Raw genomic sequence first — 14,718 nt, 5'->3', positions numbered from 1 at the left:
GTGATTATGTGGCTAAAAACTGCTGGTACTTGCTTTTCGGTTAAGTCATTTTTTTTTTTTTTTTTTTTTTTTATTATTATATATATATTTGGAAGTCTATCTTGTATTATTTATCAGCGTATAAACTTTTTTTTTTTTTTTTTTTGAGAAAGAATCAACGTATAAACTTAGAAATTGACAATGAATAAATAATAATCATGAATTTTTGAGTTGCAAATTGTTAACTAGTCTAACTTGGAGGAATTGAAACTCTTAAAGTATCCCACGAAGCACCCAATACAAAATTGGGTCTATTACATAATCATTTTTTTAAAGCTAATTTTACATTTAAAAATTCAAAAAAAAAACCAAAAAAAAAAACCAAAAAAAAAAAAAAAACCCTGGCTATCAACCAAATCCCAAATCAAATGATAGACCCAAAAATAATCAAAGCTTAGTTGAGTTCAATACGTGGTGGTTACCATTGGTTGGCAATCTTGGGTTCTAATAGCTCATAAAAATGAAAAGAAAATTATTAGTTTACATTATACTATCAATGTAAAACAATAATTGTTTAAAAGGAAAAAAGCCAACATTTTATCTATAAAAAAAAAAAAAGTTTATTTTTGCAAGAGCTTATTCATTTACAACACAAACTAACTTTAATCCCCAAATCCCAAAAAGATATCTCATGCGCCAAGTACATACAAGAGTTTTGCTGGATCTCATATTCAATACAATCCATTTTATTCAATGAGAGAGTCACTTTTCGAATATAGCTAAGGATATGGCCAAGCACAACAAACTGCCCTGTTAAAAGTATTTTATAGGCAACACATGCCATTGACAAGCTTTTTCCTATTTGTTTGGATAAAGGAGAAATTTTATTATCAAAACAAACACAATTTACAATGAAATCTAAACACCAAAACAAATGCAAAACATTTGCAAATACTAACCTCCAAACTTCCACAAATACTACTAACCTTCTTTATTACAATTCCAAATTAAAACAACTATTCCAAACCACACAAGTACATCACATCAAAACCAATGTTCAAAGCTCACAGCAAACCCACGACCGAATATAACATTTGCAATCTTCAATTCAAAACTTTGACATCAATCTTTGCTATTAGATGATAGTTGATTCCACAATATTCGCACATGCATATCAGTTAGCAATACCAACCATCATGGTCACACTGTTAACATAAAAATAAATTTAAAAGAAAGTCAATGGTTAAATAGTTATTTGGGAAAAAAAATACACACAGGAATAAAATCTTGATGAAAAAGAAAAAATTGCTCTGCAGCTTTGACAAAAATTCGTCATGCCTTCATTTTCATCATTCTTTTAAAATGCACATCTATGGACCACGTAAGCACCTATACTCGTTGGCCATATTCTTTGCCATAGAATTCTGAGACAGATCAATGATGGTTGTGGAGTGGAAGAGGGAAACTAATCTAGAGTTTTGAGAGAAAAAGACCTCTATGGAGAGACTTATAAGGTCACTAAAACTAAATACAAACTAATGAAATTGAGCTTTTGGATTCCAAATTTATTTCAAGTTTTTGAATCTTGGCTGTTTATAAATTAAATTTATTTGAGTTTTTCCAATTAATTTTTTTTTTTTTTTAAACTAGAGTTAAATTTATGTGGTTTTGTTTTGTTTTTCATTTAGGAAGTTGAATCAAAGTTGTTTTAAATGTGTGACCTTTTATTATTGGTTGGGACTACTCGAGACCTAGGTCCTAATAATTTCTCCTTAGAAAGACCTACCAGCATATACAGATTGAATAGTAATTCTCAAGAAAGATCCAACTTAACGACATAAAAGACCATCCAATGTCTACACAACTTGTCAAACCCATATACAACAGAGATAAGAAACATTTCTAACACCCAAATGCAACCACTCCAAAATAAAATTCCCAAAAAAAAAAAAAAAATGCCCATGACAGAAACTCAACACCCAAATACTCAAGACCGAACCAAAAGGTAAAAACTGGGGGAAGAAAATATAAAAATCCAAACAGATAGGAAAAAAATTACTGTTACCTTTTTTGGCGGCGGTGGACACCTTGGCCTGCATGGCGACCCTGGATCCCCTTTCTCCCCTTTCGGCCCTTCCTTTCCTGTCTTCCCTGGCTCCCCCTTGTCCTCTTTTCCCCGGGTAATGGCAACTGTCACTGTGACGGTTAAGGTGATTGATATTGTTAGACCGAAGGTAATCTCCAGCACGACCGACAGTGGTATTGATTGTTCTTGACTTGGTGGTGGTTCTGAAGAGAGGGTTGGAATTAGTGGTGGTGGTTCTGAAGAGAGGGTTGGAATTAGTGGTGGTGGTTCTGAAGAGAGGGTTGGAATTAGTGGTGGTGGTTGTGAAGAGAGGGTTGGAATTAGTGGTGCGATGATAGTAGTAAACAACATGAACAGGGCAAACATGGTTGCAATATTTGGATTTTGGAGTTGGAGGTGAAGCTCGTCTACTCCGAAATAGCCATAAAGCCAAAGCCATGCTTTTTTTATATAGTTGTTTGGATAACCATCTTTTGCTAGATAGTCTCAGGCAGTCTCAAACTTCACCAACCTCCATGCTTTTTTTATATAGTTGTTTGGATAACCATCGTTTGCTAGATACTCTCAGGCAGTCTCAGATCTAGACTTCACCAACCTTGCTCTTCCCATGTGGGCTTCTCCGTCTTGTTTTACACTGTAGTGTTTTATTATTATTATTATTATTTGCATGAAGCTCTTTTGTTTTGTTTTTTGATTTTTTTTTTTTAATGCTTTTATTATTGGTTTTGGATTGTAGGTCTCTTCTAGCCCGGCAATGGCAGATCCATCCTAGACATATATGGAGAAAAGCAAATTCATGTGCATGCCAATCTTTTGGCGAAGTGGGGAACATCTCTACATGAGAGACAGATCTTATATGATACATGCCCCACATTCCTGTTGAATTGTCTATACCTATTCATGATGGGTTTCTCACAAACCTGTTTTGTGCTTCGCCCTGTACCTAATGGTTGTTAACTTGTCAGTTGTCATGTGTGGTGGTCCTGATAGTGTAGTGTTTCCGGTAGTTGATTTACAGTTGTGTTGTATTTTGTGCGAATGTGTAATGTGAACTTTTTCTTTTAAGAAAGGAAGAAAGAGACGAAAAAAAAAAAAAAAAAAAAAAGAACCACCAGCTAAGAAAGAGAGAGAGAACAAAAAAACAAATAACAGAAGCTGTAGGTACTCTTTGTGAGTGTGACGACACTGGCTGCTAGGTCCCATAACTCATGTTTTATTTCCAAAATGCCATTGAACTAATAACTCAACATCCGACAAATACTTCTCAAGTCTCATTAACCATTCTCAATATATTGAGTTATGAGTGTTAAGAATTGAATGAAGAGAGAATTAAGTTTTAAGTGATAATTTTGCCTAAACCAAACACACTAATTACAAATTTCTAGAAAACAATTATGACATTCACTTAAGAGTTTATTTCCACCTCTAGATCTAATATAAATCTCTTCTAAAAAAACAAGGTTCAATATAAATCAATGATAATCATATATATATATATATATATATATTCTAATACATATTATTACTACAAAGATGAACCTACAAAAACAACCATGTTAGCTACCTAAAGAGATTTAAGATTTGATGTTTTTAGTTAACTTAACTGATAAGGACTTTCGTTGTTAAATAAGAGATTTTAGGTTCATATCTTGCATACACCAAAAATCATTATGAAGTAAAAAGTGGGAGTAGAAAAATGGAAGAATAGAAAAGATTTAGTTTTCTCCTATTTGTGTATAGCTAGAAGAATGAAAAAGTAAAGAGATGTAAAATTTATTTGTTTGGTTGAGAAGAAAAACGAGAGGAAAATTTATTTAATGCCCGTGTGCAAGTCAACCCAAGTGCACATGTTTTCTTCCCACCTCACCTACTCTCAATTTTCTTCCCATTTTAGGAAGAAAACTTCCTAGAAGAATCTGCATTTTTTTTTCCTCTTCTCCTTCCAACCAAACATCCTTAATATATTCAGGGCCGACTAAAGCTATAGGCCATTTAGGCCACCGTCTAAGGCCCCACTTCTAAGAGGGCCCCCAAATAATAATAATATATTATATAATATTACTTTTTTATTTGAGAAAAAAAATTTACAAACAGCCATCACCAAATCCCAACAGGCCGTGAAGGCCCGTTTCTCACAGAGGCCTGTTTCTCACCCAAAAAAAAAAATATATATAGAAGAAGATTTCAAACGGCCATCACCAAATCCCATCAGGCCATGAAGGCCCGTTTCTCACACAGAAAAAAGCTGAAGTGACAATGTGACATGAAGGCTAATCCCATCAGACCATCACCAAATCTTTAGCTTGCAAAAGAAAAGATTACAAACGGCAGAAATGTTTAGCTTACAGAAGAAAAGATTACAAAAGGCAGAAAGAAGAGACAAATAAGAAAAGAAAGAAAAAAGAATGAACAAAAAAAACACTTACTCTCTGACTCTATCTATCTTGATTCTAAAAAAAACACTCATTAGTTGGCTTACTCATCAACTAGTGTTGGCAATAAACTTGGTGTGTTCATTGAAGGTTCGTTTTTTGTTTTCTCTTCCTTTGTCTCTTTCATCTTCTTCATGTTTGCTGCTGGGTGTCTCGGTTTTTTTTTTTCATGGGTGTCTAGGTTTTTTTTTTTCTTTTGAAGAGGAGTTTGCTCACGGGTGTCTGGGTTTTTTTTTTTTTCTTTTTGGCTGAACTTTAGTTTGGTTGTTGTACTAGTAACTTTTTTTGTTTGTTCTCTTAAATTTAGATTTCTTTAGATTCCTTTAGATTTCTCTAGAAGCCTTTTGAATGTTCTGAATAGTCAATAGACCCACTTAAAGAGAAAAGAGTTAAAGTATTGATTCTAAGAAGTTCTAGTCTTACACGTTTTTATTTTTTTTTTTTTTTTTTTTTTTCTTTTCTAAGAAATCAGATTAGTGGTATGGAAGTTAAGGTCACATTCTCTTTTTTTTTTTTTTTTTTTTTAAGAAATCAGATTTAGAGGGATAATGAGCTGGTCTTAATCTTAGTGGATCAAGTTGAGTCCTACACATTTTACTAGTGGGCTAGTGTTAGTGTTAGTGGATCCAATCAAGTTGAGTCCTACACATTATGCTAAAAAAAAGGGTTTACTGCTACACAAAAAAAAAAAGAGTATTAATGACAAAATTATAAATTTAGAATAATTTACTTTGTATTAGTATTAATTTTAATTTTTTTGTGCAGGTTTAAAGTATAAAGTGATCATATTAAGTAAAGCTGCAATTGTGCTTTTGATAAAACAGGTTCTATTGTTTTATACATTAAATTTATATTATTCTAGTTAAATTGTAATTTTTTTTATTATAGATTGTGTTTCATTTATTCATAAATATTTTTTAATTATAAATGTCTACTAGAAAATATCTATCTGAATATGAAAAACAAAACCAAAAGAAAAAAAGACAAGAGAATAACTAATTAAAAAAATATATAAATTTATAATTACATATAATAAAAGGCCCCGTTTAAAGCTTTCGCCTAGGCCCCAAATTCGTTGAGCCGGCCCTGAATATATTCCAATTGTTTTGACTTTTGAGATTAGGAAAATAAGCCTACATTTGTATTTTACGTAGAGACAAAAATGCCTTTAATCTTTACTATATATTCAACTTATAACTTTCATTATTTTCCAACCGACTTGCTTCGAACACATTTTGTTTTGTTTTGTTGTTTTCCCAACATAAGAAGTACGTGAAATGCATGGCGTCAATGACGACTAGTCACTTGTGGTCTACTTTGACTATATTCTACTGTGACAAACATGAAATACATTAGGGACAACTTTTGACACATTTTTATGCCACAACGTACCATATAGTAAGTTATAATTGATAAAGATATATCAGTGAACCATGTAAAAACATACTCTTACCAATTACAACTTATCATGTGGTGAGTTATGACACAAAATTGTGTCCACTCCTAACATAATTCAACAAACACAAGCAGAGACGAGCCACGTTCCCCAACACCCAAACCCCACCCCCTTTTTGATGTTTAAATTCTTTTAATAATAAATATTTAATAATTTGTTGTCATATGCCTCGTCTCTGTCCCCCTACTCGAAAAAATTATTAATATCAAATTTATATAGGTTTGTTTTCCTTTACCCTATCCGTACACTTCTCTTCCCAAATTTAAATAGTTTTTATAATAAATCAAATAATAGATTAAAAAATAGATTTCCATATTTTCTGCATGAACCTCTTTTGTTTTGTGTTGTTATTTTTTCGTGCTCTGCTACTAAAAGCCTTAAACAATAGAAAGCCTAAAATACTCCGAAAACAAAAAATAACCCCAAAAAAAGAAAAAGGAAAAAGAGCTTACTGCTTTAAGCCCACGTGGGCCATGGGCCATGCGACATGGACCCTTCTATTTTTATTATATTTCTATAAAGTATCGTGACCTTTTGTGAAAGATAAAAGTCTTTGATAATCATACTTATTTTATCCTAGCTAATCAATATCATATTATATATAATAAAAATTGAACTTAAACGCCATGGTTGCGTCAAGTGACGATAACAAATTGTAGAAATTTTCTTAGATTTTTAGATTTTAAGGAAAAAATATATATAAGTTTTTTTAACTATAATTTCTAAGTAGATATAATTTTTCTTCAACTATAATTTCTAAGTAGATAAAAATCTTAATTAGATTAAAGTTGAATTATACTTTTCGTATTTCTAAGTGGATAAAAATACAGCAACGTAGTGTTTAATTTGTTCTGTTCAAAATCACCTTTGAAAAAAATCATATGTACACACGCACTCCAAAAATATATGTTGTTCCATTTCTTCAACTATAATTTCTAAGTGGATAAAAATCTTAATTTATTAAAGTTAAATTACACTTGTTGTATTTCTAAGTGGATAAAAACAAAAATCATAACAATGAAAAGCTGTGCATCAAGTGGTTATGTTCATTACTTCACGTGGTGCTAAAAAGACCCAGCAGTAGTTGGGTCACATGGTGCTAAATATTAAACCAAATCAAAACAAAATTAAATATTTGCTAAATATTAAAAGACCCAATAATTGGCATATCACATGGTGGTTTAATTAGCTTTAGACTTTTTGTTCGTATAAAATTCTTCAAAGTGGAGTGTGTGTGTGTGTGTGTGTATCAATAATTCATAACTAATACCCATCATACGGTTCTTTTGTGCTATTCTTCTCTTCTTCTACCTACAATCTCTAGTATTCTCTTCTTCTATAATTATAACATGGTTGATGATGCCAAAATCGTCAATAAGCCGCATAATCCTCACGTGCTCTAGACAAAACCTACGTAACACAGAAATAGAAGAAGACCTTACAGAGAGTATCGGTATGGTACCGGCCAAATACCCTCCGTAGGTTAAGTTAAAGAACTCTTTCACAACTCTAGAGTGCCAAAACTGGGGTAAATTATGCATACCTTATTTTCTGAGGGCTTTGGGTTTTTATAGTAGTGTGGAACCGACCTTCGTTTCTTGCTTAGGAAGATGTTTCCTTATGAGGAAGATCCTTATAAACACCCGTATTTTACTGGATTCTTTCCATGTTGGGATTCCATTGACTAGGGTTAGTCGTGGGGGGCAAGACATTCCCATTTAGGGTTTCTTAGAGATTACTTAAGCCATGTAGATGCCACATTGCCTCAATATCTATCTTCTTGTGTCCATCCATCCAAAATTCGTCCACAATTGACGATCCACCTATCTCATTTATTTTTTGTCCGGTATATTGATCTGTCGTCTTGCCCCTTTCATTTTGATTATTTATTATTTCAGTATCGTCGCTTATGGAAGGCTTAAGTAAATGAACCCATCTTCTTTAATTTTATCTTCTACAGTTGCCCCCTCACTCTATGGGTCCGTCACCTTCTTTCATAGACGGACCCGTGGAGTGATGGTCTAACTCAGCCCCTAAGAAACGTGCTTTGATTGACAAGCTAGCCTAGGGCCATAAATGCTGTAGGGGCATGTGGCACGTTTTAGTGATTAATCACCCGAACTGAAGCGTCCCTTCGTCTTCCATGCTGTTCCCTCTATATATACATGCTTCTTTACCTTTCATTTTCACTTTCCACAACGAATTTAAACCAAAGCGCTACCGTCCTCTTTATCAAACCAGCATACCGTCTACTTGGTGCAATCGTCAGCCACACCTTCTTTATTGCCCTTTCCACTTTGTTCAATCGGTAAGTATCCTTTACCTTATGTTGAATTCCTTTGTCATTTATTTAAATTTTGCATACCTGTCGTCTACGTAGTCCCATTAGAGTCTTAGGGTTTATCTGTCACATGTAGGTGACAGATGTCTAGTGCGTCGAGTGAACAATCGTGTGTCCGCAATGGAGCAGGCTATAATATGGTGTATCTATTAGGTCAAGACAACCTCAGCACCTCTTCTGATGAAAAGGTCCCATCCACCAACTCACCTTCCACGAAGGAGGATGATGATTTGGACGTAGATGAATCAGAAAGTGACTCAAATGATGACGAAGACATAGGCAATGATGAGCCCCCAATCCAGTCCGTCATAGGCCCTTACGGTCTTAAGTAGTTCATACTCCTTCCGTTGTGGACAGTGAATGATTTTAACTCTACCATAAAGAAAAAACATTTTGAAACCCTTAAGGAGAAATATCAGATTTCTGTTGGCATCCCTATCCGTCTACCTTTCAAATTTGAAAAGTGCTGCTACCAAGATGTTGAGGACGTCAGTGTGTATGAGCAAATGCTGAAGGTAGGGCTTAGATTCCCTTTAAGTGCTCTTCATTGTCGTCTTCTTTAGTACCTAGCACTGGCTGTCATCCAAATCTCTCCGAACACTCAGAGAGTCTTCCTAGGTGCTAAAGTTTTATACGGCGTGTTATCTAATGGGGCATGCAGGATGACGGTGGAGGAGTTCTTCCACTAATACCATCCATTCAAAATAGTCCAATCCAAGGGCATGTATATCTTTTTACCAAGGAAGCCGATCCTTAGGTTAGTGTGCGAGACCCTCGACTCCAATAGAAACTGGAAGAGTCGGTACTACTTCCTCCAAGGGGGCAATTGGATGTGTCACCCCAACGACCAAGAATACATGCCAGTGGACAAGACTTGGGGCATAATGCCCCTGTCTGGTAGGTGTCCGTCTAATTGAAATCTCATTTCATTTTTTCACATAATGTTCTAACTGTCTCTTATTGCAGCTTGGAACCATCCAGAGGTTACTCTTAAGCAATGGAGTTTCCTTGAGCAAATATTCAAGATCAAGTTGTCGGAAAGAACATGGGCATAGCTAGTTACCTTGGACACTCTCCATTGATATTATGACAATCCCAAACCCACAACAACTGCTCGTCGCTACAACAACCAAGTGCACAAACCTAAGTCCGTCACCCTTGCTTTCTTTTCTAACATTTAGTAGTTTGTATAACTCTTATTCATCCATCTATATGTAGAAATGAAAGATAGCAGGAGGAGGGCTTACATCAAGTAGCAAGCTGCTGCAAAGAAGAAACAGGAGGGAAGCCTGCCTCCTAAGGTGATGGGTATGGCTAACCCATCCATGAAAAGGAAGCCATCTAAAAAAGTGGACCGTTAGCCTAAGAAGCCCAAGGTGACGATGGGGTCAGTGGTTGGTGAGACACTTGCCACCAATAAGTTGCCCCCTAAACTTGGTCTGGGGAAGGGGAAAGGCTTGATGAAGGGTGTTGTTCCCGTCACAAAGAAATGCCCTGTCCTTCTCCGTGAAGACTCAGGGTATGCGCTCAAGCAATTGTCATCCATCATCAAGGACGACAACTATAAAGACTTTGGCAATCATGCTACTAAGGCCATAGGGGAGACGAGCCTATTTAATTTGGCACAAGTATGTTTATCCATCACCTTTCATCTATTCCATCCTATTGTTGTCTCATTCCAACATTCGTGTCTAATTCTCACAGGGGATCATCATGATAAAAGGTCTTATGGACCATTGTGTGCCCCACAAGACAGTGATCAGCCATTTGAAGGAGAAGGTAGAGGCAAGGGAGTCGGAGATAAGGGAGCTAATGGCTTGGAAAGAGGTCCAAGTCAACAAGCTTAACCTAACAAAGTAGCTTTTGAAGGAGTCAGAGGTGCAAGTAGATGCCCTGAAGAAGATCCTTAAGGACAAGGAGGCAGAGATCTCGGAGGCAAAAGATCACCCTCGTCAGGCTAAGGAGGATGCGGTACGAGAGTATCTCAACTTCGACACCCTCTTAAAGGAGCTTGGTGGCCCCTTTACCGATGGTTTGGATGACTGCTTCCATCAGGTTAAAGCCTCTTTCCTTAACCTGGACCTTTCACACGTTTCTATCAATGCCCAGGCTCAGACTCCAGCTCAGCCCGTCTACTCCGAAGGAATCGATGAGCCCCTTGCCGATAAGACCAATCCCAACCCTCAAGGTGACAGGGATGCTGCTTAAGTTGATCAAGAAAAATCTGTTAAGGACGTTACCCGTCATTTTGAAGGGGATTAGTCAGTGGAGGAGAAAAATTAAAAGACCACTGCCGTTCAACAATAGTTTTTTTATTCTTTCTTGTAAATTATTAATTTTTGATCACTTGAGAGAACTGTATCCATTTCTTCCATTGACTTTAGATGTAAACATTTTCCATTTTGTGAGCTTTTATTCATTATCTTTATTTATCCGTCGCTTATGTTTGTTCATTCATATGTTACTTTCTGTTTCCAATTTCTGAAACATGTTCTTGTTCGTCCATTTAAGGAACCATTTATTCGAGAACTTGATATACCCGTCCAGTTTGGTATTTCTAAATGATACCATGGAATAGATCCATCTATTTTTGGACTTTTAAGTAGAAATATAGACAGCACACGTGGTATCTTTGAAAATTTCCTATTATTGTGATGAACCCATCCACCTATTTACTTATGGACTTCATAATAGTTATGTTACCACCTGGGGTGGGCCCATCCACTTGTGGGCATGATGTCCATAGGATGACCTCGTCCTCCTATGGACATCATGATTTTTTTATCATCCTTTGGGATGAACCCGTCCACTTGTGAACTTGTATTCTTTAGATTCATCGCTTATAATGAACTTGTCCACTTGTGGACTTATAGTTTTAACTCATCCCTTGGGATGAACCCGTCTGCTCGTGGGCTTGTTTTCTTTAGATTTATCCCTTATGATGAGTCCATCCACTTGTGGACCTATAATTTTAAATCATCCCTTGGGATGAACCGTCCACTAATGAACTTGTTTTCTTTCTACTAATGGACTTGTTTTCTTTAGATTCATCCCTTATGATGAACCCGTCCACTTGTGGACTTATAATTTTAACTCATCCCTTGGGATGAACCTGTCCACTAATGGACTTGTTTTTTTATCACCTCTTGGGATGAATCCGTCTACTTGCAAACCTAATAATTTTCAGCCTACTCCTTGGTGAACTTGTCTGCTTAGGGATTCTAACAAGTTGCAATGCCTGTTCACGTAAGAAATTGGTTGTAGACATGGTTTTGTAGAGATGCACATATGATATTTCTGAATAAACTCCTCTTATTATGTGATAAATATGTGTAGATACTGTTCTTCAAAAATAAAAAATTTAAAAACTATCGTTTGGGTATAAAAGTACTGTAAATAGTAAAAATTAACTAAAAGGAAATAAATTGGAAATGAGGAGTGTTGTTTTTCATGCCACTATCTACTGGTAGTACTTCTTCAGGTGCTCTGTGTTCCATGGGTGATGCAAATTTTGCCCGTCCAATGTCTCCAGGTGGTAGGTTCCCTTCCTATGCCATGATACAATTTTGTACGGTCCTTCCCCATTAGGTCCAAGCTTCCCTTGGGAGGTGTCTTTTGTGGCATCCATCACCTTTCTTAATACAAGATCTCCAACTTGGAAGTCCTTGTATCTGACTTTGGAGTTGTAGTGCTTGGCCATAAGGTCCTGGTATTGTGCTAATCTTTACACAGCCATTACTCTGACCTCTTTCACCAGATCAAGTTGCAGGCGCATAACTTCATCGTTCCTACTTTAGTCATAGTTTCCCACTCTGTAGCTTGTAAGTCCTACTTCGGCCAATATGATTGCCTTGCTTCCATACGCTAGACGAAACGATGTCTCTCCTGTAGGCGTCCTTGCTATCGTCCTGTAAGCCTATAAAACGCTTGGTAATTCTTCAGGCCATATACCCTTTGCCTCCTCAAGCCGAGTCTTCATGATTTTGAGCAAGGATCAATTCGTGACCTCAACTTATCCGTTGGCCTGAGGATGGGCGGGTGATGAGTAGTGATTCTTGATCCCTAACTGTGAACAAAAGTCTCTCAACGCGTCATTGTCAAACTGCTTCCCATTGTCTGAGACTAGTACTCTAGGTATACCGTACCTACAGATGATGTTTGTCCATACAAAGCTTAGCACATTCTTCTCCATGATAGTAGCCAGAGCTTCGGCTTCTACCCATTTGGTGAAGTAGTCTATATTTTAGCTATCAAATTGCTATTGGGAACGGACCTATAATGTCCAATCCCCATTAAACGAAAGGCCATGGGGCCGTCATTAGATTGAGTTCCTCTGTTGGCTACCAAATGAGGTTGCCAAACCTTTGACACTTGTCACAAACTTTGACATATGCAATGACATCTTTCTGATTGGTAGGCCAATAGTATCCCGCCCGGATCAGTATGTGCACTAATGACCGTGATCCAGAATGGTTTCCGTAGACTCCTTTATGTACTTCCCACATGGTGTAATCTGCCTCTTCAAAGATAAGACAGCTTAGGTACGGGCGGGAGAAACCCCTTTTGTATAGTACATCTTTAATTAGCACGAACCGTGTTGCTTGAACCTTCAGTTTCCTTGCAGCCTCTTTGTCATCAAGTAGCACGTTGTCCTTCAAATAGGAGTTTATTGGCATCATCCAATCACTCTACGAGCCTATCTCATGCATATTGATACTATCTATTAACAATGATAGCTGAACAAAGGACAGTACTTTATTGGGAATGGGCATATGTTCTGCTGATGCAGCCTTGGCAAGATGGTCAGCATGCTCGTTCTCCTTCCTTGGGATCTAAACAAACTTTGTTTGAAGGTCATTTACTCTATTCTTCACTTGCTCAAGGTATTTCTTCATCCGTTGTGTTTCTTCATAGTCTGGAGGTCGGCCATGTCATCAGGCGGCAGGATGGGCTATTCCAAGGCATTGGCTACGTACCTAGCCTTGCGTTGTTGGAAATCCCTAATAGAGGAATCCATAGGGAGGGAAGATCTGTTCAACACCAAAGTGGGGTTCCAGGCCTGAACCTTGGTGCAATGATCATGCCCCCTCTCCACAACGGATCCTTCGCTTGAGGACCTCGTCTGAGCAGTCCTAGCCTCTTTGGCCCCTTTCTGTGGCTCGGCTTCTCTAGCAGGAAGACCCTTTCCTTCCTCCACAACCTCCTTGCCCTTCTAGTCCCGCTTTCTCTTTTTATCAGCAAGGTCAGGCTAAGAAGCTTGGGAAGGTAGAACGGTGGGGGGTTTGGCCTGGATGGCCACCTTGGGCATATTGCCCCCTGCATGGGACTCCAAGAGATCCAAAAGGCTTGTTCTAGTTTTGCATTGTAGCACCATTGCGTCGGGAACACTTGAAGTTTCCAAGAGGTTACTTACTTAAGCTGAGAGAAGATGGCCAAAATCACCAGCTGGAGCTTCTGGGGATTGAGGCTAGTTGAAAATCACCAGCTTGGACGTCATCCACTTGTTCTTCTTCCTTGATAGCTGGTTGGAAAGGAGTCGCTTCTTCCTCAGCCGTGTGCTAAAAGGGTAGTTTTTTTTGTTGTACGCCTTCTAGAACAAGGCCCGCGTAAAGAAAACCTGATACAGCGATGTTGATTTGGTGTAGACAAATGTCTGTTGCTTTAATCACATACTTGGGCACCTAGAAGCTGGACGATATGGGATCGTAGCCGAGGATGAGGTGGGTTGCTCTTAATTATCCATCTTTGTGGACAAAGATCTCAGCCTTGAGTATTTTTGTTAAATCAAGCTCATTGACGAGATTCAAGTTCGGGATAGCAGAATATCTATCTGCAAATTCATCAAAAATCAAAAACATTATTAGAAAACAATACAGGTAGAATAAGAAACAAGTTGTAAATAACAATAAAAAAGGATAAATACAGGAAAGGTTAGTAAGCAAAAGGATGTTAGAATAAGAGATCTAGACCTAAAATACCCCACCTGGTGTCTCTTCTCATGTCAGACAGTGAAGCCCATCATGCCACTCCCCTGAGATGATTAGATAATCTTTATCCATACACTTGTTGGACTCAGGGAGACACGATATGAGCCAAACCACAGGAACTCTAGTTTTTAAGTAATACCCCTACCCTGTTAGTTTGTGACGATTGTAAATCCAATTTATGTCATGGTGGGTAAGGTTCACACCTATCTTCTCATTGAGGGCATCTACACTACCTAAAATACTAAACATATTGGGGACACACTGAGTAGGGAAAACCCTGTGAGCAATAAGATAATCCCTAGTTACTCTACCCACAGGGATTCTCATTCCTCCCTCTATAAAGGCGATCATAGGGATTACTACTTCTCCCTCCTACCTCATGGCGTGCCACTCCCCCCCGGTGGAAATACCTAATAGAAACCCTAGGTAGGATACGA

General features: G+C 37.3%; 2 protein-coding genes across 2 annotated transcripts; both read right to left on the bottom strand.

Annotated features, from left to right (window-relative positions):
- Nucleotides 1-704: 704 nt before the first annotated feature.
- LOC126700260 (uncharacterized) lies at nucleotides 705-2,703 on the bottom strand. Its single transcript, XM_050398325.1, has 2 exons — nucleotides 2,045-2,703; nucleotides 705-1,184 (listed from the first exon to the last, which is right to left on the bottom strand). The coding sequence occupies exons 1-2, from the start codon at nucleotides 2,429-2,431 to the stop codon at nucleotides 1,158-1,160; spliced, it is 414 nt and encodes a 137-aa protein (XP_050254282.1). The 5' UTR covers nucleotides 2,432-2,703; the 3' UTR covers nucleotides 705-1,157.
- Nucleotides 2,704-12,306: 9,603 nt separating this feature from the next.
- Nucleotides 12,307-12,970, bottom strand: LOC126700917 (uncharacterized). The gene is made up of 2 exons (XM_050399081.1): nucleotides 12,657-12,970; nucleotides 12,307-12,439 (listed from the first exon to the last, which is right to left on the bottom strand). Exons 1-2 carry the CDS (start codon nucleotides 12,968-12,970, stop codon nucleotides 12,307-12,309), a joined length of 447 nt encoding a protein of 148 aa, XP_050255038.1.
- Between the last annotated feature and the right edge of the window lie 1,748 nt (nucleotides 12,971-14,718).

The sequence above is a fragment of the Quercus robur genome, chromosome 9, assembly GCF_932294415.1.
Source record: "Quercus robur chromosome 9, dhQueRobu3.1, whole genome shotgun sequence".
NCBI lineage: Eukaryota > Viridiplantae > Streptophyta > Magnoliopsida > Fagales > Fagaceae > Quercus > Quercus robur.
Note: the sequence above shows the minus strand (reverse complement) of the source record. Positions and strands in the feature narration are given on the sequence as shown.